This window comes from Callorhinus ursinus, unplaced genomic scaffold, assembly GCF_003265705.2.
Source record: "Callorhinus ursinus isolate GAN/ISIS: 27379988/994484 unplaced genomic scaffold, GSC_fseal_2.0 scaffold9, whole genome shotgun sequence".
NCBI classification, from domain to species: Eukaryota; Metazoa; Chordata; class Mammalia; order Carnivora; family Otariidae; genus Callorhinus; species Callorhinus ursinus.
This window is the reverse complement of record NW_027397071.1, coordinates 33,546,674-33,574,365: the sequence shown is the minus strand read 5'-3', so window position 1 is coordinate 33,574,365 and position 27,692 is coordinate 33,546,674. Positions and strand designations below refer to the sequence as shown.

The 27,692-nt window shown below is 33.4% G+C and overlaps 1 protein-coding gene across 15 annotated transcripts in view; it reads left to right on the top strand.

Annotated features, from left to right (window-relative positions):
* The window catches only part of ADGRL2 (adhesion G protein-coupled receptor L2), a 216,158-nt gene that overhangs the window by 144,073 nt on the left and 44,393 nt on the right, over positions 1–27,692 (top strand). For all 15 annotated transcript variants that reach the window (XM_073896435.1, XM_073896431.1, XM_073896438.1 and 12 more), the window contains exons 4-5: positions 16,088–16,197; positions 22,342–23,142. In XM_073896435.1, coding sequence (XP_073752536.1) covers positions 16,088–16,197; positions 22,342–23,142 — 911 coding nt within the window. The remainder of the gene's footprint in view (positions 1–16,087; positions 16,198–22,341; positions 23,143–27,692) is intronic.

Below are 27,692 nucleotides of genomic sequence, written 5' to 3'. Positions count from 1 at the left end.
AAGGAAAATATAAAGGAATGCTGGCAATTAATTTATTAAAATGTTATTTCAGTTTTCTGGATTTTCTTGCTTATGATACTTGTTGGCTTTTAAAAATGAGTTGTTTGTTGTGATTTTTTTTTTTCCTAAATAACTATTCACTTTGGTACCTAATTTTCTACTTGTAATTTTTGTTTTTTGTTTTTTCATAAAAGTGGTACCCCTAAATTTTATAAGCTTTGGACCTCACAAAACTTGAATCTACCCCTACCAGTTTTATTTATAATGTGATGATTTTGAGAAATTGGCAGTGTTTTACTCGACATTCATAGCTTGATATATGCATTTCAGGACATTTCATTGTATCTTTTTTATTTTATTTCATTGTGTCTACATTATATTCTAAAGATTCAGAATTTGGGATGAGAATTTGAAAAATTAAAAATTTAACAAATAAATTTATTAATGGACATTAAGTAGATAAGATAACAAAACATTCATTTACTCATTAAATAAAAGATTTAAGGTAAAAAAACCATTTTCACAGTTTACGTTAAATAAATGCTTTGTTTAAAACCTTTCTATTATGTTGTAGGCTAAACTAGGGGAGTTTTAAACTAAATGAGGTTTAAACAATTTTTTAAGAAATTGTACAAATGGGCTTTATTTTTACACTTTTCTCCATTCTCCCCACTCCCCATTTTTGGAAGTTTCCTTCACCCTTACCCCACAGTCTTATTATAGCCTTTATGTGGAGAAAAAAATAACATTTTTAATTTACTTTTCTTTAGTAATCATTTCAGTGGGTTTCTATAAGATCCATAATCAAAAACTGTTTTAGTAAATCAAACCTTTTTTTTTTTTCTTATTACTTTTGAAACTTGCTAAAACAATACAGCAAGAAGAAGCAAGAGAAAGTATGCCAGTTTTTCTAGGATATGTTCTAATTTGTGGGGTTTTTTTCATACACTAAATTATCTTATGACCCAGTCCTAAGATGTTCTCATTGTTAATTCATGGATTTCTGTATATATAATTTAAAAAATGTTTATAAGTAACTTTTGAAATCTATTTGTGGGTTGTTAGGTGAATGAGACTCTGCTATTTGAAAATATATATAAACAGGTATGTTAGAAAGATAAATAATGGTCATTACAAATACAGTATCTGATAAGTTGTTTTGAGACCTTTATATGTGCATTGCCATTTATTTCAACCCTTGACGAGTAGACCTTTATTAAGCTGTGATGATTACTGAATATGAAATGTAACCAAGATTATTTATTCAAATATAATTTAAATATTCATCAAAGAGGAGTTATGCTTGAGACTGACAGAGACTATTAACATCAAAAAATATAATTAACTGCATTGGGTATCATGAAGCAGAGTTAGCCAAATAGCCGAGAGGTCTAATTGCTCTAGAGTTTGAGAAGCAATGGTTTTATTTTATGCGGTAGCTGTGGAATTAATAGTAATGCGCTTGCCTATGTGGGCCAATTAAAATCTGCCTGTTAAGGTTCATTGCTCTATAGGAAACCCATTGAATATCGCTTAGTAAACAGGATTGACATGTCAGTGTGTACAAGAAGATGAAATACAATAAAATCTGTGAAAATGAGAAGTATCATTAAAAGAACTGTTTTTGAAAACAATTCATTAAACTCTTTACCAATAACAGTGTGTTAGGTGATGTTGTGGTATGCCCTCAGACTCCCCATTCAGGACTAGCCACTCTTTCCTCCAGCCGCCAAAGGAGTTGCAGGCTGATGGACTCCCAGTGAGTCCCCACCCAGGACTGCCGCGGGCTGAAGGGATCTGAAACCCTTCCCCCCAGAGGCAGCCCTCATCGAATGCCAGAGTAAAAAGGCTTGGCCTCCTCATCCTTTGCTTCATTTGGAGACAGCTCTGAAGGGCCCTCCCAACTCCAGAGCTCCCTCCCTGAAGAATTTGCGGGGCCTTTATTGCAGCCGCATTAGACTTCTCCCCAGTTGTTTCCCTCATAGTTCCAAGAGCACCATAAGCCTCCCAGAGATCTCTGCCTCAAATTCTGCTTCCCATGTTACCTAACCTAAGAAAGGAACTAATGATAAGTATAAAACAAGTCTTGTCCGTGGGACTGGCTACATACATTGTAGGAATTTGGCAATTTAAAAACTAAAATAGTTTTAACCACCCCTCCATTGCCCAATTCAGGTCTACAGATAGCATTTTATCTTTGTCATGTGATCCTTTTTCTTTAATAAAAGTAATATTCTGACCTTTGTGGCGCTATTATGTTTTTTAGCTGAATACAAAAAGAAAGCACTCCTGATTGAACTCAAAAGATTTTGCCTTGCCCAGACTGTAGAGATTTAAAAGTGGGCCGACATTCTCATGGCATTTTGACATTAATGAGGTTGTTGAAATGGAAAAGTTGAAGGGTCAAAGATAAGAACAGTAGCAAGCTCTTCTAGTGTTTCTTTTTCTTAATAGTGATAAATATACTTAATAAATTGACTGTGATTCCTAACATAAAATCTGTGATGTTATGTGTTAAATATAGTACTTTCAGGATTAGAAGATTTTTTCTTGCAAATAAAAATAATTCTAACACTCCCTAGCTATAAATTACAAACCTCAAATACAGTTTATTAAATTAAGATAATATTATATATATCTGTAACTTTTATAAGATGTGTAACAATTTTAAATAGCTTCATAGATCTTAATAAGTATAATGTAATAAGGTATACATTATGTCTTTAGTCTACAATGATAAAGATGTTTTTCTAGTCATTCATCATTGAATATGCTTACCCTGTTTATATCTGTGGCCTAAGACTGCATGTCAGCTTTCAGAGGAGTGATGTTGCTGCTTCACAGCACACAGCCCTGTATTCCCAAAGCCTGTACATGATGTTAGTGGTATTAAAAGCTCTTGAGTCTAACAATTTATAGGTTACGAAGAACTGAGCCTTTCAGACAAGTTACTGTTACGAAGCTAATTAAGGCTAGGAATATAACATGGAAGGGAAGCCTCTTCCTGCTTTGTAGTTTTTAAGAACTTACACGAACCATGTAAATCAGAAAAGTTTTAATTTGGTTTCTGTCATATGAGTATGGAACTATGCTTGACTTCTGAAAGTTATAGCTTATCTTTCATTCATTGATTTATGCTGCCAAATAATTACTGAGCTATATGGTGTCCAAGCGAATGTGCCAAACACTGTAAAGGTATTTATGAACAACTGGTAAGAATATATATTTGCAAGTCTACAGACTGATGTTTATGGAGTTAATAAATTGTGGAACAAGGCACAGCATTATGCACTGCATGTTTTCAGAGATTCTTAAAGCCGGCATGAGCCCCCCAAAGATGTAGTCTGGTGAAGAAAATGAGATGTGTGCAGAAATAAGTATGTTAAATCTCTCATCACAGTAAACTTCTAAAGACTGATGGAGAAAGGAAAGTGGTGAGTAATGTCCTGAGGTGGGAAGATGTACTATATGTTGAGGGAATGCTGAGTTAGGTCTGTTAAGGGAGTTATTCAACTTCTGACCTCACCCTTTCAAACTTTCTATACCATGAAGCATCTTATCAGCTTTCTTCTTCCTTTCGGGCACTATAAATTCTTTTCTTGTACTTAGGCTAAGGAAGAAAGGATCTTTCAAAGATTGTGTTCTTTATGTTTCTCAAAATTCTATAAAATATATTTTAAAAATAATTTTTAACCCAGTATTGTGAATATGGAAAATAACACTAGGACTTCAGGTCCTCTATATTAATTCTGAAACAATGAGTTCACTCTTTTTATGGCAGAGAACTGTAATACATAATTTCATATCCATTTGTTCATTTTCTTCTGCATATTGTTTCGATGTGGTATATTTAGGGTATTACTATGCTTTTAAAATTGTAGGTATTTCTACACCTAGAATATAGCAGCTTATGTCTTATATTGCTGTTTCTAGTGCCAGAATCACAGGTGGATATAAAATTTTGATTTCCTTCCTCCCCTTCTCCCGCCCGCCCTCCCTCCCTTCCTTCCTATTTGTCCATCTTTCTGTCTATCTATGTATCTCTCTTTCTGTTATCTGTCTATTTTTAGATAATTTATTGCCTTTGAGACTGAGATGCAGCAAGAGGACACTTCCCTTGATCTGTGCTTTTTTTTTTCTTTAAAGAGCACTTTGGGTTAATATGCTGACAACTGAATGCTTATGAGTAGGTGTTCAGTTATCGAGAATGCCATGAGCAATGCCTTGTTACTTTCTTATCAGCTACTTCCTGCTGTCAGCTTGGCACTTATTTCAATAGAAAAGGATTTGCATCAAATGTAATGTCTTATTATATACAGCTAACATGGGGTTTTTAATTGTGCAAACACATGAGACTCCTGCAGTGATAGTCAATTTGATAAAAGGATTAGATTATGAATATTTTGTCATGATTAAAGATTACTTCTGATTTATCATTAGTAAGCCAGTGAAATTTGCCATATTATTTATCAGTCAGGTGAGACTCCATTAATTTTGAGAGTGTATGAACCACACAGTATCCACCTCTTTATAAAGAGCCTCTAATGAATTTATTTATATTCAGATTATAGGTATTAAGGATTGTTTTTAGCCTTCCACACCTGCTCTTACTGCTAGGAGTATCCCAAGAGTCTATGGTTCCAGCTTTTTGTCTTTATTGTTTTTCATCTCTTGTCTTACAGAACAGTTAGGTAAACATCTATACAAAATCTCCAGTTTTTATTAAAGAAATGACAACTGGTATGTATCAACAGGACATTTTGAGTTGTCCCATTGATTAAAAGAAACCCTTAATAAAATAATAGAAGAATGGGAATTCTGATTTAGAAAGTATTTATTGAGTAGTACTTCTTGCTGTAAACAGGACTAGGCATTCTGATGGATTTAAAAGAAGCTGGAGAGATCAGACTAGGGCCCTAGCAACAACTAAAGGCATTGAATGAGACCTAATACAAATAACTGCTCCGCACTCTTAGAGGTGTTTGGGAAAGAATGTAAACAAAAACATAAGGAGTTTACCAGTTAATTCTAAACATGAATATAGTTGCTGAATTAAATAAAAACTAAAATGCAAAATATACAAGAGACACCACAAAGCAGAATATGATTAATTGCCAAATTAGTTATATAGACAATCCCTGCTATAGGGAAAGGAGACAAAAATCACTTCGGGTTCCATTAATCAGGGATGACTATAATACTGTTTGGCCAGCCTCGTTTGTGTGTTAGCTTTCTTTATTACCTCCTCGTTAGCTGATGCTTCCTGCAAATGTGTGTGCCTCCCTCACACCTAAGTACATGGCAGCGAGTTGCCTAGAGGGAACCACCTTAAGATGGGAAACAACAGTTCAGCAAACTAGTAGCCTAGTGTCCTCAGCTCTAAAAATGTTCTACCTCAGAGACTTAAGGTCCTTCAAATGGTCTTCATATTAAGAATGAAATAGTTCTAGAAGTATACATAGTCATTTCTGTGAGAATTCTGTTCTGATGCATTTTTCTAGATGGGAAAGAACGACATAAGGAAAACACAGATAACAGTGTTTATGGGGTACAAAATTAAAACGAGATAACTAATAGAAACATATTTGTAACTTCTAGAATAATTATGTACCACTTTATTTTTGGAATGAGGGTGTTTTCAGTTTCTTGGCCCTTTGGGGAAATATTAACTCTACGTATTTTCCCTGTTCCAACATTACTCTGTTAATTCAAATCATATTATTAAGACACTGCTCGGTCATACTTTTGCATCCCCTTTACACAAGGCCTTCCTTTATTTTTGTTTATAACCTATGTCACATATTTTACTACCAAATGTTTCACAAGTTGCATGAGGAAAATAAATTACTTTAAAATAAAAGCTATATAAGAAAAGCGTATTGAATTGAAAAATTTTCGTGAGAAAATAATAGTAGTGAAAGATGTGAAAGATTTTATGCCAAAAGAATTCACTTCAGGTAAAGAATAGCTGTGCTTTCTTGCCTCATGATTAAAAACCAAAGCAAAACCCAGGCACTTATAGAATAGAGTTATTCTAATAAAAAAATGAAAAACTTCTCCTGAGTCAATTAAATATTTCAGCAGAAAGTTGTATTTAGTCTTAAGTTTTGCATAGATGGAAATTTTTTAAAAGCCATGCTATCAAGTCTTATGATTTTATTTCTTTGCTTGCAGTTCGATTTGTATAGTTCTGTGAACATTTGTTGCTGTGCTGTAATCAAAGTGAGGTTTGTAAAGCTGAAATTATATTAGCCATCAATTAGATTGGATACTCGTTTGTTTTATATGCAGAGATCTATAATACTGACCAAATGATGCCTCATCAAACATCTTGGGAGGCAGAAAAATATATTTATGGCATAATTTTCTTGTTTTTCAAAATCATATCCAAACCAAGGGAGTAATCTTTTAAGGTGAATTTAAAATAGCAACGACAAAAATCTAGTTTGCTCAGTGTTGTCCTCTAAAACTCCTTTTAGTTGCAGGTTCTTTTGCATTATTTCAAACTCTAATCCTCTGAGCGGGTAATTAACAGACCAGAAAAGCCATTTGTGAAAAAGAAGAGCCATAAGGGTGGAAATATTTCTTCACCGAATGATCTTTAAGAAGTAAATAATTACAAAAGAAAAAGATTTGGGATGACCAATCTAAATCTGAAGATAATTAGAAGGAATAGAGTATGAAAATCGAAATGCTTGGCATGTACAACAATTCTCATATCATAACAAGACTAATTAAATATTTAGAAACCAAAAATCCCCTCACAATTTGAAGAAAAATAACCCACGACAAAAGGGTCTGCAACTTTGCAGATAATTAGCAAGGGTTATAGGAAGGAAAAACATCACAGATTGGCTCCAAGGCTCTGCAAGGTCATGTCTTATTACGCTGTGTCTTTTGTATGGTCTGGTAACAAGTTTCTTGCTAATTTAATCTAACTAGGGCATCCCATAGCGATTTCCCATTTCCCTTGTTAAAAATGTGATAGTTTCTACAAGTACAAACTGTAGTAGGTTAACATTTTTATAAATAATTGCTCTTAATTGATACAGGTCATAATATTTTTTGAATTATTAAAAGCAGAGGTCTTGAAAATTTGGACACAGAAATGATATTTTTTAAGTATTTCAAAATTTTACAGTTTTTACCCCCTCTTAAATTTTCTTATTCTTTTCATTAAGTAGTTAGACCTGATGACCCTGTGAATGAAACTTAGTCTCAGTGGCATGCTTTGTAAATAAATACTTCTTATTTTGCTAATAAAAGCAAGCACATTTATGTTGAATGTGCATTTCTGCAAACAAGAGATTCTGTACTGGATTAATAGGTCTCTGAGTGAGTCAAGCCTAATTTGCAGTAAACTGACCCCAAGGTCCAGTAAAAACTGCAAGGAATTTCAGAGGTTTCTAAAACATAGTAAGTTGTTTTTAGCAAATCAGCATTGCCATTTCAAATGCTTATTTTAGTAATTAATGTGGAATTTTTGAGGATTATTAAGTTTCTAAGATGCAAATTTAACTTGCAAATATTAAAGTATGCAAACTGTCTGGTTATAATTCCTGATAGAGTATTTTATTCAGACACAAAATGATTGTGGAAGGTATCACTTTTATGTTATTCCTGCTTTTAACACACTGAAAAATGGAGTGACAATATTTTGGACATGGGCTTAAACAAGATTTTACTGTCAAAGCTTTGGTTGACTTGCTGTAGGTTACTTGATATTTGGTTTATTTTGGCTTTCTATTTCTGTTATATACTGTACACTTTTCAGTCAAATAGGTTTACATTTATATATTGACAGTACTGAAAGAATTTTATTTTGTATTTTTGCTTATGGTTATTTAATAATAGTCTTTTTCTATACCTTTTTCTTTCAAGTACAGTTGCAAAGATGTAATCACAGTTGCAGTTTTTTTGGAATCAGGATTGTATTTAAAATTTTTGAAAACACCAGCATATTGGAAACTGAATGGAACAGAAATTGTTATTTTTCCAAATTATGTTTTCATATCATGTACCAGTACTCAAGTATATTTTCCTAAAGATTCTACTAGTAACTTTATTTCTATAATCCAACTTTATTTCAGTGATTTCAAAATAGTTCAAACAACACATACTCTGTAAGGCTTTGAGTATAATATCTTAACATGCCTAAAGAATTAAATGCTATATGATGGATAGAAATCTACTAGAATACACAAATTATTAAATAAATTATGAGAACATAGTTATGTGACAAATGGGAACATTACTATAGAACACCTCTTCTTTTCCCATAATAATTACACACCATTTAGCTTCCTAATGTTATGTTTACCTAGCAATTAGTTAGGCTCACAAATCATCATTAATAAATATTTAAAGAAAGCGGGACCCACTTTTCTTAGCTTTACAGAATGAAAGTTTAGATGCTAAAAGAGCATTATACAATAAGAAAATAAGAGGTTTGCTGTAACATTCACCTCAGTTTCCCTCTTTGATTTGTGAGGATGATTGTCACCTTTTATCTTGGAACATAACTTCTTTTTATCCCCTCAGTTTATTTGATTACTTTCCTTGAATAAATCTATTCCACATTAGAACTTACCTATTAGTATTTTAAGGTCATTTGCTGTGTATAAAAATTTATTCTCAATTTGGACTCAGAAGGTCAAGGGTTCTAGTGCCTAGAGTACCGTACGTTCGTTCCTTGGTCATTTGGAATTGTTAGTGTATATAGTGATTTGGAAGTTTAAAGGGTACTTTTTTCCTCTGCCTTCAAATAGCCTATCTCCTAAGTGCTGTATCATTGGCTTTCATGATACAAAATTATGTCCAAATTGACAGAATTCTCTGAGAATCAGGTACAGCTGATTAAAGCAGAATTGGATGTCTGGTATTTATTTTCTACTAACTGTGTTTATTTATAATCATAAATAGCCAGGCTAACTATTCATCATTTATTTCATTCATTCAAAAACAAATACTGAATTTCTGTTATGTGCAAGGCATATAATCACCTCCAGTAAAAATGTAGAGGTTGACAGTGTCTTTTTTCTTTCATTTCTTTTTATGTTTTGCCCTTTGAGGTAACATTTCTAATTTTTTTAAACTGGTTTACTTGAGTAGAATAAAATTTACTTATAGACATATAATAGGTTTGTTTTCTGTTTTGTTTTTTAGTAATTGAGACTCAGGAATGAATATCGTTTCTCTTTATTAATGAGAGAATGGATTCAGTTGGAGTAATTGAACTGTAGCTGTTGCATTCATTAAGAAGAAATAATCCCCCATGTGTATGTGGCTTAAACTCTTTCAGGGTATTCTTGTGAATGTTCTGCTTATATATGGCACTTTGGAAAAGAGTGTCATTGCATGATAACCCTGGTACCTTGAAAGCAGGTAGTTTGTCTCCAAAAAAGTGAGCAGTTTTAACTAAGGTAGAAGATTACTCAGGAAAGAAAACAGACCTATTATTGCTAGTATTTTATAATTGAATTTTAAAAAATAACAGATGCCATGAAGAGACAAAGTGTGGAAGCAATCTTCACTGAACCTACAGGCGCAATAAAGAATTGGACTAGTTCTAGAGGGTGACTCCAAATTTCAGCAAACATTAATTTTTAGTTTCTGTCATGATATACTGACCTTTTCTGTTGAATGCTGGAGTATTTGTTCAGGTTGGTAGATTTTGCATTTTTAATCTTCCTTAGAACTGTGGTGAATAATGGCCCCTGGCAGGAGATAATGAAATTTTCTTAATTTATATTTTCAAGCAGAAGCTTCAATTGAAAATGGCATCCTATGGCCTGGAGCCCTAGCTCTAGTGCAAGTTTCAGGGGAGACGTGATAATAATGCAGTGCCATCAAGACAGGGAATGATGGGACAGTGAAGAAGTAATTTAAGGAAGAAAAGAGAATGTACCAAAGCTTTATTGTAGTATATCTAATGATCTGCTGAAGATTCCCAATGGTTTTTGGAGCATGACTGGAGAAACTAATGTTATCTTGCCAAAACAGAAGCCCCTGCTTAATCAGCAGAACAAGACTATTGATTAAAACACCTCTCATAATAGATTACACATGGAATCTCATCTCCATACTTTGCACTTGGTAAAGTGTAATAATGAGCATAAGATAATCAAAAGAAGGGTAAACGCAATTTGTTGGACATGGTACAATTCAAGATTAGGGTTGGGAAGGAAACAAATTTGCATGAATAGTTGGCCTGTTTTTAAAGTTGTACACAGGAAATCATATGCTCACTATAGGAACTACTCTGGACAATAAAAGGTATTCTGCCCCTTTAAGGTTTGCAGTCTATGCCCATCTTATATAAGGGAGTACTTATCATTATTGATGTTTTTGGTAATTCATGTTTGTTGAGGCATTGTGCAGAGTTTGCCTGCATTATCCCATCTAACCTTAAAGACAAACTTCGAAAGAAGGCTATAAGGTTTAATACATGGCTTATGGGCTCATAGTTAAAGGAAACAGACAAACTGGAATTGAAACCCCAGTTTTTTCTGATCCTAAAGCCTCTGCTTTTAAACAGTAATCTTCCCAAATAGCAAATGATTTTGCTTCTGACCAGAGTCAAATGATACGCTATATTGTTCATTTTTATACAGTTTATTCTCAGATTATAGGTTATGTGTGCATTGAGCCTTCTTTCATTTACACTTTTAAAAGATTAAGGAAAAGCAACATATTAATAGTTTGTTTGCATTATTAATATTTCATTAGTGATGAATCAGTACTGTCCCTCAAATAAAAAAGATAATGTTTCTTCAAAGTACTGCTAATTTGTGCGTGACAATTTCTAAGGTAATTTCCATATAAGTATGTAAATTAATGATAATACACATTTATAAAATGCCTTTTCCATTATGCATTTTTGTGGCAATGTTTAACTTAATTTCAAAAATGATTGTGGATGCCTTAAAAGTTAATATTGAAACCTGAGAATATTGATTACATCTGGAAGATAAAATACACAGTTTTAATACCTTTAACTTTTACCATATGCTAATTGTGATGGTGAAGAGATTCATTAGATATTTTGTATTTTTCTCTTACATATTATGCACAAACCTAGACAATATCAATGACTTCAAATGTTATACTCCAAATTTTGCTGAGAAGCAAAGATATTGGCATTCCTTTATTCATAGGAAGTAAACTAATAGGCATTAATCTCCAAAATTATGTGGTTTTATTTCTTCAGCTTTTGAGATGTACATTTGGCTTTATTCCCAAATAGAATTTTTTTTTTTCCATTTAGAGTAGAAAGACTTGCAGGAATGAGTTTAAACTAATTTTTAAAATTCAGGTTTTTTGCTCCATTTAAAACAGCTTTATGACCTGTAAAGTAGGATTTAGGATTTTCTTCATTGTAGATGATGGACTTTATGATAAAAATGTAAGTTTTATGAATATTAATGTCAGAAATAGTACTTTCTTCTGGTGTTTGAATTTGATAATGTTACAGAGCATTTATTATTGGATTTATTTTAGTTAACGTGGAATTCTCAAGATGAGTGTTGTACTCTATATATTTTAGATTAGTAAGAAAATTAATGGAAAAATATTTAAAATGATAGTCGGAAAGTTGTAACCTAATGTGTAGAAATAATACATAGGTGTTATTTTTGATAGTGGTTTTAACGCAGTGATGTGAAATAATTAACCTTTTGTCTGTACGTGCCAACTTTTGGAAATTTTTGGAAATGTGCTTAAATATTAAAAATAATTAAATGCTTAGAATTTGAGACTGAGTGCTTATTAGGTACTTTTACATTTATTTACTAGTTGGTGTTAAATCATACATTACACCCTAGAGATTGCTTAGACATTATTTGCTAGGGCTGCCTTTATGCCCTTGAGTTCTAAAAGTGATCATTTTCTTCCTGTAGTTGAGCCACTTTATTAAAACTTATTTTAAATAAAGAAGTCAAAGATTGAACATAGAAAAATTTGCAGTGATTAGAGTGGATCTTTTTTTGTTGTTATTTTTAATGACATCCTCCTAGGAAACGTGGTGTATTTTCACAGATTGTCAAAAACTTTATTTCCAGATTTATTTAGTGTTAGAAATTTTCATTAGCTAGCAAATATTTAGGAAAACATTATACTTCCCTTCTGTTGTTAAAAATGGGCATACATGCGATGTACCTATTTTAAAAAAAAAACGTATTCTTCTTCCTTGTTCTCATTCATACTTAATTTTTTATGCTTAACATTTAAGAAAAGTGTAGATTTTTAACAATGAATCCATATAATATGACCAAAATATACCAATAATCTAATAGTTAATAGAAGCCATACCTTTACTGATAAATCTTTTTCTATTGGGGAAGAGGGAGAAAATCATGCCAGGAAGTATGCTCAGGACTGGGAATACAAGCAACTGAAGGCCTTTCTTTTCTTGGCTTAGTTGTAACTTTTCATTTTCATTAGGATGAACACTTGGGGCAGAGCAGTTGGTGAGAATTTACTTTGCTTCTGTGGCTAAATTGCTTTCTCTTTCCCTATCATCTTAAATGATAGCAGTTTACAGTTTTATAGTCTTAATAACAGTATACTGGTTAAGGAATTTTCAGATTTTTCTCAGTCCTAACAGCTGACATTTGGTATTTTCTTTCCTCTTATGTCCCCACACTTACTGAATTTGAAAACTTCAGGCTCTCGCTTCATTCATAACTGAATGTACATAATTGTATCATTTAGCTTAGGTATTCTTTCCCATGAAAGCAAGATACTGGTATGCAAATCTGATAGTCTTAGGCTTCTAACAATTGTGTTCCTCTTCTTGCTGACCCTTTTCTGTTTTAGCCCCCAAATTACACTTTTTCTCAAGATCAATTTCTAGTATTTCCAATATATAAAATGAACATTTTTGACATCTTGGGAACCTATGAATTCTAGAAATCTATATAGTTTTATTTTCAGGAACTCCATTAAGTTTCCTTACTTTCATTTTACTTAAGAATATAGCCCTATAACACTTTTTGCTATCATAAAGTGTTTTGTACAATGTGATTATTAAAAGAAATAAAAATCATTTGGTTGATATAAATTGTAATTGCTTTTGACATTAATTTGAATTTGTAGTTGTGGTCAGATGACTAATGCAAAAAAAGTTCAGAAGAAGTAAATATGAACAATTGTTTTTCATTTTATGGTGTTGGTTTCTTTTAAACAAAATGTAATAGAAGAAGGAATATGTATCCCTTGTATACTTCTTGCAGACATCCTGTGACATTGAAAAGTATGAAATAAAGATATTTTTTAAAGATTTTATTTATTTGAGAGAGAGAGCACGAGCAGGGGGGCAGGGGCAGAGAGAGAGGGAGAAGCAGACTTTCCGCTGAGCAGGGAGCCCAATGGGGGACTTGACCCTAGGACCCTGGGATCATGAGCCGAAGGCAGATGCTCAACTGACTGACTGAGCCACCCAGGCACCCAAAATAAAAGACATTTTTGACCCCATATTATATTCACATTTATTTATAGGATCCTCTGGGGGGAAATGGATAATTGTCAATGTATTTTTTTTTAAAAAAGATTTATTTATGTATTTTGGAGAAAGAGAAAGAATGTATGAGTCGGGAGGGGAGCAAAGGGAGAGGGAGAGATAGTCTTAAGCAGATTCTGCGCTGAGTGTGGGAGTCTGATGTGGGGCTCGATCTCAGGACCCTGAGGTCATGACCTGAGCCAAAACCGAGTTAGCGGCTTAACCAACTGCACCACCCAGGTGCACCAATATATTCTTTATTTTATTTTATTTTTTTAAAGATTTATTTATTTATTTGAGAGAGTGAGAATGAGAGAGAGAGAGAGCACATGAGAGGGGGGAGGGTCAGAGGGGAAGCAGGCTCCTCACTGAGCAGGGAGCCCGATGCAGGACTCAATCCCGGGACTCCAGGACCATGACCCGAGCCGAAGGCAGTCGCTTAACCGACTGAGCCACCCAGGCGCCCCAATATATTCTTTATTTTAAAAGAAAAAATGATGTAAGTTCCTAAATCCTTTGGGCTATATCCTCCTTCACCTTGGTTCAAAATCCTTCACAGTCTTGGTCCATGTCAACCTTAAGTACCACCCCCTTAACTCTTGCCATGTTTTCCCATGGCAAGGTTTTGTCGAGTGGCTATAAAATGTACACTAAGGGAGTATATAAAAGGGATGTTTAACTCACAGGAGTTTAGAGTTTAGATTTGTTTCTGAAAGATGTGGGAGTGAGAAAATGGGAAGATCCTTGCAGGTGTATATAAATATAAGGAAGGAAATAAAAGCACTTTAGTTTTTCATAAGGACCAGGTGGTGGTTGAGGATTCCTGGGAGATCAAGAAACTAACAAAGTGGTGAACTCTCTCATTGTAAAATTTAAGAAAGAAGAAAATGAAACAGTTGAAATATTAAGTACTGATATATTAACAAATCTTAAATTCATCTGCTGTTTAAATTTTTAAGATATAAAATTGGTTCTGTGATTCACGTTAAAATAATTCACTTACCAAATGGAGAACCATTGGCAAATTTCTTCAAATGACTGAACCAGTTTAAAAGAAATACAGATAATGGGAGTAAAACATGATGTTGCATAAGAATGTGACACTGCACCATTTACATTGTCCATGCTTTTGAAAATTATTCTATATGGTATGTTTTTAAAAATATATGGCATACAGTATTCTAGATAAATTGTGATAAAACATCATTAGTTTAATATCTGTACAAGCAATATTATAGTTTATGTAATATTTAAGACTTTTGTTTGAAGTTTATTATATATACTTTGACCTATAAAATTTACCCATTTGATACTGTAGAAGTTTTCAAGTCTTGCTGCTCTTCAAGGATGAATCCACCTGGTTTGAGTTGAAATGGCTCCAAGGGTGCATGACTTAACATACCTACCCCTCTTTAATGCATGTCTCCTTCCACTGTCCTTCATTAGTTGTCGTGCTAAAAGAAACCGAGCTGGTTTTACATTCTTTATTTGCCATTTTATAGTCCAGTTATTTTATGCAGTATAGAATATCTGCTATTCAAATTGTTAAATAAATTTTGCTATAATGCTCTTGTTCTTCTTGCTTTGCCTTCTTAATTTATGTACTATCAGAAAATATAATAAAACCCTGCAAACATTACATTCCCGTTAAGTTGCAATGAAAGCAAATTATAAAGGGAAATGGTTCTTGCCTTTATAAAGCTTATAAAAAGATCATTTTGAAAAATTCATAGAACTTAAATAAATATCATCTTGCCTAAAATTCTACCTTAATCCTAATAATCTTGATGAATAAGTGACAACACAAAAATAAAAAAGTATTTCCAATAGTAATAAATAGGACATTCTAGGCATCATGTTAGGGCCCGTCTTTTTAACATTTTATTTCAGAGAGTATTAATTTAGAAGAATCTAGGTTCATAGTCATGTCATATTTAGTATAAGCACATGGTGATCAATGAACATAACAAGAGTAACAACAGTCTTAGACACAGTATGTGCCAGGCACTGTGCTAACTGCTTTAAATGTGTTCTATCATTTATCAAGCCAGGGCATGGAAGGTGTGATCTTTTGGTTTGGAAGAGTGCAGAAAGTCCCTGTAACACAAAACTTAACACAAAACTGGATTTAATGGATAAACTTAAAAACCTGGCTCCTCCTTTGTTTTAATGTGTTTTCAAAACTTACATCCAGGCTATTCCATTTATGACTGTTTCAGTTCAATCATAGTATCATTTTTTAAATTGTTATTTTAGTTCTTAAACATGGCAGGTATACTGTTCTTTTAGTACATGTTGAATATGCTAAAAATTCCAATTAAATGTATAGTAGAATAATAGAGAACTGTTATTTTCTTTTTACTTTGAGTGAAAATTTAGTGTGGCCCATGATACAGAAATAGTACAACATAAAATGGGATTTTTATAGCTCTTTATTTAATAATGTAGAGCAACCTAATATCAGTTGAATTTTTTTGTTTTATGGTACTAGTTGCTTAAAGAAAATATGAATCAGTTCTGCATTAGTTTTCTTCATTAAAAACAAACAAATGATTATGTTACACCAGTTTGATTTGTTTTGTTTTCTAGGTGCAACAATCGAACACAGTGTATAGTAGTTACTGGGTCAGATGTATTTCCTGATCCATGTCCTGGAACATACAAATATCTTGAAGTCCAATATGAATGTGTCCCTTACAGTAAGTATGAAGTTTGTGATTTTCACTTTTTCCAGCATTCCTCCTTGATGCTGAAAGACTACACATGTGAAAGAAGCATATGTTTATGGCCTACGAAACCATTATGCATGCAGAGCACTAACAGACTTGGGCCTCCAATTAGCTTCATGAAGTGTGGAAGGAAGCCATAGTGTGATGCTGGCCAAGTGTCTGTCTGTGTTCTTAAGTGTTTGGCTTTTAAGACTAGTGTTTTTCCAGAAAACAAACTTGAATTAGCTATTCAGTAGGGCAGATCGAAATCTGTACTTTTGCCCAATACCAGTTGCTGACAAATTGGTTTGGCTCACAGTTTTCTAAAGAAGGAATTGACTTCGGTTTTAATCGTGAGCTACTTGAATGGCTACCTGCTGTTGTGGTAAAAGCTACCATTGTAGTAACTGAGGCAAGTGCTTTCCTTTTTGTTTCCTTGTCCTTACAGGAGCATTTCTTTTACCAGATTCAGTGTCGAAATCTTAAGAATAAATAAAATAGATACAACCAAACCTTACATATACTTCTCTTTTTAATTTGACAACATCCATTAGATCCTGTAGAGGGATATTTAAAATTCAGGTGGGAGTTTCGTAAGTAATCTTTAGCTAATGCTCTAATTCTGTGTAGTTTTCCTCCTAATTTCAGAATTCATACTGCTAAATTGTATCCTGCACTTTCAGTAGAAAAAAGCATTTTAGACAACCAAAAGTTTCAATATGTTAGGTAATTTTCATAAGCTATTGTTTAATAGTGTTCTTGTCTTGTTCTTACTTTTTTAAATTGGAAAAAAGAGGGATCCTGTAACCTTGATTCATAGGCATTTGAATTGAAAAGTTTTTCAGCAGCAATTTAATGATTTGAGAAAGTTTTGTACACTTCCCTCCTTAAAAAAGATGACTTTAAACTAAATAATGAAATTGCCTTTTCCAGAACCTCAAAAGCTAGATCACTATTCCTGATAGATTTCTATGTCCAAACTATCAATATTTCTTAAACGAAAGGGCTGAATTCAGATAAATATAATATGTCCATTATGATAGTAATATATTCTTACACATTCTGTGAAGGTGCGGTCTCTCTCTTCTCTGCCCACAGTTTTGATAAATTGTTTTTTTGTGGGTATCAGTTAAAGGCCAAACACAGATTATCTTTTCTTTTCATCCCTGCTCTGTGTTCCTGTGTTACTGTGAAATGGATGCTTTTTATGTTTTCAGTATTTTCTATACCATTTGTAGGATTGGAAGCCTACTGAGTGCACTGATCTTTATATTATTTCTCTTGTATGTAGTGTTGGTGGCTTACGTAATCATTCTCCTGTGCCACTTAGAGGAACATTGTATTCTTTTGAGCTAACCAAAATTTTGTTCCGTAAAGTCGCTTTCATTTGAATTTATCATGGTTTTTGTCTTCAAATTAGAAAAGGAATACAGCATCCATTCCCAAACAGTGGAATCAGTCAGAGCTGCCAAGAATTGTCTTTCTGGAGCCAGTTCCTGTAACCTAGTCTATAGACCAAGAACAGTGTTAAGCAAACATTATTTTCAGACTCTTAAGTTATTTCTTGTGCTGTTTTAGAAAGGAAAATGTGGATATCTTCTGGAACATCTAACTTTCAAAATTTTACTTTTTCAGTTCTCCAGAAGTATTGTATATTGTGCACTTAACTTGCCAATAGCTATACGCAGAGAAGTATTTGTTCTTTTTAGTTTTTGTCCTTAAAAAAACAAAAACCTGTAATTAATTTGCTGTTACCTTTCTAGATGTTTGCACGAGGCAGAAATAAGTCTGGCATTTTTTTTCAAATTATTCCATGCTAAAGAATAGAATTATAATTCCTATATACTGTATAGTAGTGACACACTATATATTATATGATTTTCACTAATATTAAAATTTAATGCAAAGGCTCTTTTTAAATTGCTTTGATATTTGGTAGGATTGTGTAGTTATTTATCTCTTTTCCTCATTTTCCTCTCCTTTTGTTTCTTTATGTTTCTGTTATACCCATCCCTTATACTTTAATTTTAAGCCTGTATTTTTCCCTCCCCCTTGTTTTAATAGTGTTTTTGTACTTTGTATCATTTGCAAACCCCTTTTAAACTTTATGTAGTTGATAAAAATTGTCACTATAACATTTATTATATGTCTTTTACCACCTGGCTTTATGCCAGTTTCTATCCAGAGCAAATGCTGTAGGAGTTTACACATCTGAAAAACATTTCCTCCTTCTTAAAAAAATATCCAGAAATTTCCCATGGTATTTGAAAATTTTATAATAAATTAACAGAATTTATTAGAAATGCCATTGTTTGTTTTACTTTTTATGTTTATAGACAGGCACATGTAATATTACATGTGACATTTATACCTACCCAGATAATGCCTGTGTCAAAAATGTGTGTTTCCTGGTTATCCTTTATCATTAACAGAAGTGTTAGTATTTGAATGTATATGTGTTTAAAAGAAGTGATAAAGCTCTTATAGGATAAAGGAAAATAATTATTAGAATTTCATACCTTACAAGCAAGATTTGGTTTGATATTTGTGCCCTCTTTTTCAAATTATCATTAAATTATACAAATTATACCATAATTCTAGCTGTAAGTTTTGTTTGATGAGAAAAAAAATAACCATTACTATTAATTAAATATTTTTAATGAATCAATGTGAGATTATTCAAAGTGAAATAGTGTGTCACTTCAGATACAGAGTATGTAGGCTTAAGTTTCTTTGGGTCAATTTCGTGTCTTGCACATCCATGTAGTCTTCCACTGATGTTAGTGGGTCGTGTATTTATGTTTGGTCTATAGAATAGTAAATGTATTGTTATGAATTAATTCATACAGTCTTTTAAGACAAGTTGCAATATACATTTGGCATGTGATGAAGAATGCTAATTTCATTAATTTTATTGTATTTTTATATTCTCCTGGGTTGATGGAGTTTTGGCTGGTTTGACAGATCTGTCCTTTGGGTTTTCATAAAAATCATAATGTAAGGACTTTTGTTTTCAGTATCCACATCTTATGTGATTCATCAATCATCAAAGGTTTTAATTATTTTTTATTTTTACATTTGGGTGTTACTTCTGTTTTCATCAGAACTATAAATTATACAGTTTCTATACATTTTCTTTTCTTTAAACAATCGGTTAAATCACAAAGAAAGACTTCCCTATTTAATATTTTGCCAAGCAAATGCACTGTCATTTTAGTGCCTCACATAATAAAGCCTGGCCATTTTCAGTTAATGGAAAACAAATATATTTTATACATTCTGTATTGAACTTGTTTTAAGTTCTGTTTTGAATATGTAACATATTTTAAAATGTATTATTCCCATCCTTCACATTTAATTGATTGACTCAGTAAAATCATTCTTTCCTAAAAAAAAAGAATACAGCTGTATATAAATACAGTCTGAGAAGTCAAAACACTAACGATCTCTCGTATCCTTACTTTCCCACCACGCCCTTCCGTTATCGATTCTAAGCAGGTATAATCTTGCTCTTCACTGAGGAATAGGTTTAGACCTACTGGTTTATAAAAAAGAGCTGTTTCATATCAGTAACACCAAACTTAATTTTTACTGGATATAATCAGAATTACACATTATAGGGCAAGTATGTTTCCTGAAAGTGGTCAAATAGACCAAGTTGGATGGGGAGGTGGTAGCTTAATGCAGAGGCTTGTATGCTATTCCTCTGGCAAAAATATTTGTACGGTATTTCTCCCTGAGGTATTCCAGGAGGTCAGCATTTAATATTGAATTATTGTAATTTTTAAAAAATTAATCAAGCCAAGACATCTTAATGAAATGTGCAACTACGGTATCTTTGAGTAATCAGTTTGGAGATAGAGTATTAGCACACCCTAATGCATTTTAATAAGGAAAGAGGGAGAATCACAGACATTAATCTGGTCACTTTATGAAATTCAGGCAGCATACTTCAAAGCCTACATACGATCTAAAATAGCGTTTTATGGTTTGTAATTATTAGAATTCTATTTACCAGCAAGAATCTTGTATAGCACCCTTCCTAACTGTGTAATCCGTGTCTTTAGACTTCTTGAAGGGGAGGATTTTTTTTTTTCTCATTTAACTGTACTAATCAGGTTTGTTTTATGAAAGCATTTACCTTTTATGAGGTCTGTGGAGTCAAGGTATTTGCTTTGAATGCTTGGTATGATTGTTGCATGCATGCCAGCTTGCTTTCTGTGTATGTTGATGATGGTAGACAATGTCATAATAAGCTAACCATAATTCTTTCTTCCTTTTTCTCCTTGCCTACTGTGCTTGCTTTTTCCTTGTATGTATTTTGCTTACTTTTTTTAAAAAAATAGACTTAATATTACAAGTTTGAGATATGTAATGTACGGAATTTAGTAAGAATTTTATAATGTAAAGTATATATAAACCTAAGTAAGGAATTTACTAATGCTTAGTGGGGAAGAAAGGCACTACGTTACCTCACCCTTCAAAATCCCTACTGGGGTTGCAGGGGAGATTTATCTATTCCTGAAAAGGAGGCATTTTTTCTTAAGATGGATTTTTCTAGAAATAGAAAATAATAAAAAAATTGAAAAGTACTAAGATGCATAATTATATATTTGTTCTTACATGAATGTCTTTGGGAAAATGTTAAAATATAACCATATCAATATTCATGAAATTTGACCTAAGCGCCAAAATTGAGTTGTCATTTTTGTAATATATTTTCCTGTTATGCTTACCTGATTTTAGTCAATTTAATAATGAGTTCGTAGGATAATATAGTATGGGGATGATACACCTTTGCATGCATTTGTGTCTGTAGCATACATATATAAAGTAAAACTGGATAAAAATGCTGAGTAACTTTGGAAAGGCAAGAGTATATATACCATGCATTAGTGAAGAGTTTCATTATTTATTCAGGTACACTAAGTGAAGCAACATGCCAACATATTTGTATTGCCTCCTTAATCTACTAAAATGATTGATCCATGTTCTTTTATGTAACTTTAGAATCTTTCTCCTGCTAGGTTTTCCTGTTGTGTGTTTCTCTTTATCCAAAGTAGTACAGCTCTTATTCTTCCTATATTTAGCATCTATTACGAATTCGGTCTTAGACTAATAGTCTATTTATTTTAATCTTTTTTCTTTTTTCCTTGCACTTTTTTTTTGTTTTCCTTCCGATGCTTAAAATAGAAGTGGAGCAAAAAGGTAAATAACGTATACAGTCTGAACCCCAGCTCCCTGTTATGTGCCTTATGGATGTCACCTCCTCCCTTCCCTCCCCCCACAACACTCCTGACATTAAAATAATCAGCAGGATCTCATAAATGCACCTCATAAAGAAGTCGACTGTTTACAATGAAATTATATGACTGCTAAATCTGGTGATGGGGTAAAAATTCTGAAGTCGGCGAGGGGGAGCTGCTCCTTTCTGTGTTTCTTTTTCACCCTTTATCTCTTTTTCTGACACCCTTGGATATTTTATTATTAAAGTGTCATCTTGCCTGGCTTCCAGAACCCTCTCCATAGCATGCCATGGTTACAGGGTCTCCTGGTCGTTTCATCACTGCTTTCCTTGTATTTACTTTTCTCTGTTCCTAATTACATTTTCTGACTATTTATGTTTCTTCAACTGAAGCACCTTTGTTTTCAGTCTAACTTTTATAAAAGTTCTAAATAAGCCTTCACATTGGGTTTTTGTTGTATTTCCTTTATTTTGGTGTTTTGCTTTTGAGGGTTTATACGTGGGCTAGGGGAGGGAGGGTACAAAGTTGGGACTAAAATAACGTACTTTGTACACTGTTACGCACAAAGCTCAAAGTTTTAAAGTATAAATTACCACATTATAAGATTAAAAACACATAGCAAAAAATTCACATTGTCAGCTCAGTTATGAATGATCTTAAACTTAGGTTTGTATTTGTGAAAATCAACCCCAGCCAATTTGTATGCTGGTACATTGATTATTGTAACTTGAGGAAAGAAGGGTGGTACTTGTATTAAGTATAAATTTTGGTAAAATCTAATGTTAATAAAACACATTTTTTCTCTTTTGATTTATGATCATTAAAATTTGTGTTTGCCTGTTTAATTTTTTAACTTGGCTTAATTATTGTCTTTTCTCTGTGCTGTTAGTTTTTGTGTGCCCTGGGACCTTGAAAGCAATTGTGGATTCACCATGTATATATGAAGCTGAACAAAAGGCAGGTGCTTGGTGCAAGGACCCTCTTCAGGCTGCAGATAAAATTTACTTCATGCCCTGGACTCCCTATCGTACTGATACTTTAATAGAATATGCTTCCTTAGAAGATTTCCAAAATAGTCGCCAAACGACGACATACAAACTTCCAAATCGAGTAGATGGTACTGGATTTGTGGTGTATGATGGTGCTGTCTTTTTTAACAAAGAGAGAACAAGGAACATTGTGAAATTTGACTTGAGGACTAGAATTAAGAGTGGAGAGGCCATAATTAACTATGCCAACTATCACGATACCTCACCATATAGATGGGGAGGGAAGACGGATATCGACCTAGCAGTTGATGAAAATGGCTTATGGGTCATTTACGCCACTGAACAGAACAACGGAATGATCGTTATTAGCCAGCTAAATCCATACACTCTTCGATTTGAAGCAACGTGGGAGACTGTGTATGACAAACGTGCTGCCTCAAATGCTTTTATGATCTGCGGCGTCCTCTACGTGGTCAGGTCAGTTTATCAAGACAATGAGAGTGAAACAGGCAAGAATGCAATTGATTACATTTACAATACCCGATTAAACCGAGGAGAATATGTAGATGTTCCCTTCCCCAACCAATACCAGTATATTGCTGCAGTGGATTACAATCCTAGAGATAACCAACTCTACGTGTGGAACAATAACTTCATTTTACGATATTCTCTGGAATTTGGTCCACCTGATCCTGCCCAAGGTAAGAATGTTTGCTTGCTAATGCTGATGTCTTTAAGCTTACTTTTAAAAGACTTGGGAGTTCTTTTCCTGCAGGTTTCCTTCTCCTTTTCATAGTTAAAGCTCAAAGGATAATGTGATATTTCATGCTGTCACATAATGTGTACATTTTAGCCTTAGTTTGGCCTATTTTCCTTCTCTGAATTTTTTCATTTACATTTTGATGACGAAAAACTGGCATCATTGGTCAGTTTACTGTTTTTCATTGCTAAAAATATAATACCAGCTACAAACCTGTTAGCTTTGTTTTCTTTTTCTTTTTTTTTTTCTTCTCCCTGACTTCTGAATTGATTACAGTCTATGTGCAGACCTTTTAACTTCTTGGCGCCAGTGGTAAGGGAAATGTGTGTTAGGAAGTCCCAGGAGAATTGCTAGGCTTGATGTACAATGTCAGGCATAAGTGTTCTGACGTTTTGGTGTCTGCTCTCTGGGTAGGAGAGGGAGTCATCCAACATCTTCCTAGCAAAATTACACATTTTTATTTCCTGATAAATTAGTGATGGTTTTAAGTAAATATTTCTGTGACTTTAACTGTCACACATAGACTAAGCATTAAATGATCCCCAGTGATGATTTATGAAGATGGATCAGCTAACATTTTCGATTTGTGTTCTCTTTAGGTATCTTTATGGAGGATCATTACTTTAGAAAGTAATGTAAAATCTCTGGAAATATATTTTAGTTGATCAAGTGAATTCAGTTCTGTGGGAAACAATTTATGAGGATAAATTAAATGAATATTTCATTAAAACAAGCTTACCTCATACTCATGATAAAAGTAAACTATTCATATGTTGTTACAGAGCTTGTACTAATTATAAGTCATTTATATTTGAACAGTAATATTTGTGTTTTAAAGATCTGAATATTTAAATTTACTGAGTTAGTTGGAATTTTCCAATTATTGAGTTACTTGAAAATTTTAAGAACCAGGAAGTTCTTTGGAGTGATTAAATCAATCCCTTCAACAAGGTGAAAAAGAAATTAGTATCTTTTTCTATCAAAGCAGTACATACACTCTGTACACTAAAACATAATTACATGTACCTAAATGTATTTTAAGATATACTATTACTGGGCACCAGAGTGGCTCAGATGGTTAAGCGTCTGCCTTTGGCTCAGGTCATGATCCCGGGGTCATGGCATCAAGTCCCGTGTCGGGCTCCCAGCTCAGCGGGGAGCCTGCTTCTCCTTCTGCCTCTCTCTCTCTCTCTCTCTCTCTCACTCTGTCTCTCATGAATAAATCTTTAAAAAAAAGAAGATACACTTATTACTAAGTTCTAAATATTGTAATATGGTCAAGACCTTAAAAGTGAAAGTCACAACTTCTTATAGTTGAATTTCTAATTTGAGTCATTATAGTATACCAAAATATGTGATTTTTATTTAAAAAGTAAGAGAATAATGACATACTGACTTAGTGCAAGACCCCTTTAATTCATGTATGTCTGGAATTTTTTGCCTTAAAATTACAGTAGTAATATCCATTGTTAAATTTTTAGCAATTAAATCTTTTAAGGATAATATCATAGAATCATTTACTTTTTAAATTTTTTTAAAGATTTATTCATTTATTTTAGAGAGAGAGAACACGAGTGGAAGGGGCAGAGGGAAAGGGAGAGAGAATCTCAAGCCGACTGCACTGAGTGCGGAGTCTGACATGGGGCTCTATTTCATGACCCTGAGATCACGACTTGAGCTAAAACTAAAAGTTGGACATTTAACCGACTGCGCCACACAGGCACCTCAGAAACATTTACTTTTAAATTTAGACATATCTTTTTTTTTTCATAAGACCAGCAATTTGGGATGTTTCTTGTATCTCAGCTGTTTTTCTAAAAGCTAGTACCATCCTTCATCCTTTATCCTGTAGGTTTGTCAAAGGCAAAACTTCAGGAACTGACAAAATTTGACATTGTATATTGATTGTTGTGTTAATTTTTTTGTAACCTGTGTTACTCTCACAGCTGTTACATTTGTTTTGGGCGGCAATAAATCTCTTCCCCGTCCATTAGGAGAAAGAGAAATAAAATACTTTTAAAAATGGAAATTCATAATCAGGCAACACCTGAAAGATTGTGAATAAATTGAGTACAGACTCAATTCAACAAAGAATCATTGCCCTTGTCTACTTGTCACAAAGTACTTCGTGACTACAAGATGAGTAATAATGTCATTTTCCATATGTGGCTTATATTCTAGTAAATAATTTGATCCATTTCAGATGAAAAAGTCTTTGATAGTTTAGATATTTTTTGAAAGAACAGTTACCAGCTTTGAAAATGGGGAACTTAGACATATTTAGTAGTTGTGTTCCTACAACTGTGTTTTGTTATCCAATATACTTACTCATTCTTAAATATTCCCAGAAAATAAAAATTCATATTGGCCCCTAATTAAACCCTTAGTGATACAGAGTTTTATATGACCTAAATCTCTCTTGCTGCTGTTTGAACCATATTCTCTTTCCCCTCTCTTGTAATTTATCTTCATGTGCTTTTAGAGACTCCTGTCTCTCTCATCCAAGATCTATGCTGATATCTATATGCATGTAGATGGGGCCTTGCAGAACTATTCTGGCCCATCAATTTAGGTCAAATCAATAAGCCACTGTCAGCTTTTCAGAAGCAAGATCCACAAAACTGATAGAACAGAGCAATCAGAATTCAGGTCTTCAGCCGTCATAAAGCAATGATTAACTGGTTTGGCTGTAATTTAGTCTTATGTCCTGGATTTTCTACTGTGTATGTTTCTAAGGTATACGTCGTGCTGTAAAATTATCATTCCTTTCATTTTTTGTTGTGGACTGTTTCATAGTATATTAGCTTCAATACTTTTCCCCATTTATAAACCCAAACCTTTGCCTTCCTAACAGGGCAAGTATATTATTTCTTTGCTCTAATCATGATTTTCAAATACATCTTTTTTTTCTTTCAATCTTTAGCCTTATGTTATCTCTACACAGTTCAGTCACTCCATTTCTCTAAACTAGTTCTGTTTTTCCTTTTTACATTCTCCCTCTCTAAAGTAGACTTAGGAAAAACGCTTTCGGTCCTATTTTAACTCTTTTCTGTTTCTTAATCTGAATTGCTTTATATTTACTTTGCCTGCAAATTTGATGTCCCAGATACCAGTTTTCTTAAAGATTTTATTTATTTATTTATTTGAGAGAGCACACACAAGCAGAGGGGCAGAGGGACATGGAGAAGCAGACTCCCTGCTAAGCAGGGAGCTGACATGGGGCTCGATTCCAGGACCCTGAGATCATGACCTGAGCCGAAGGCAGACACTTAACTGAGCAACCCAGGTGCCCCTCCCAAATATTATTGAAAAAAATATTGTGTCTTGGGTTTTGACAGTTCCTGAATATTTGTCTTAGAATAATTATGAAGTAAGACACTTCAGTAGTATGAGGAAAAATTTGTATCAAGAGAACTACTTAGGTTTATTTATTTGGGAAGTGTTGAGCATAGAATACACATTTCTTGAAACATCTTTCCACTGATAATGATTGCTCAATAAAAGATAATCGTTATTTTTAGACATTGAATAAAGGTAAATTTAATGAATACACATTTTTGCCTTTCCAGGCTACAGACTCTTTGTAACTAGAGTTCATTCAGTGAACAATGAGTGAGTTCTTGGACCTGGGTGAGGGAAGTACTACCCTTAGCATAAATGGGTTCTATTGGTAGTAAGCACTACCATAGTAAATTGAAGCATTCTGTATGTGTTTGTTGAAATTTTCAAGGGTAGTTCTTAAATATGTTTATTAGCATTTTATTAGTACTGTTTTGGGGTCTCTATACTCAAATGACAAAGGTAGGCAGAATGCTAAGTCACTTAATCTGGATGCTTGATACGACATTCTGATAACTCTGGGACAGAACTTTGTAAAATAAGGTTTAGATTTGAGATACAATTCTATTGTGAATTGCCATGTTTTCTATTACCATTTATAGGATAGTCTTGAGTTTTGAATCTTTTGCCACATAAGTTAGATTATGAAACTTTTTATCAACTGTTGCTCTAGTATTTTATGTTATCTTCCCACACCTTTTCTTGTTTTAGAGATTTACACAGAGAGGAATCAGTTAAATGCCCCTAAATAAGGGCAGATTGCTTTGTGGGATGCCATACTTTCCCAGAGTCTGAAAATCTTTTGCCTAGAAAAGTAAGATCATAACATTCAAGAGTATGGCCAGGTGACCTTGAACAAATTGCCTAACCTTCTCCATGGCTCAATTTTCTCATCTGTAAAAGGAAGATAATCATAGTACCTACTTCATGGGGTTGTGGTAAAGATTAAATAAGATGATCCGATGATCCATGAATGGTGATTAGCGTAGCATCTGGTACGTAAATGCTGAATAAGTGTAGCTTTTTATCATTATCAGATGCCCTGTTGGGACCTGTCTTCACTTATGGAAGAAATGTTAATTTTTAGAAACGGCCTCTACATTTGTGGCTTCATCATTAGAAAAACATGCTTTCTGTAAAGTTGCTGAACGT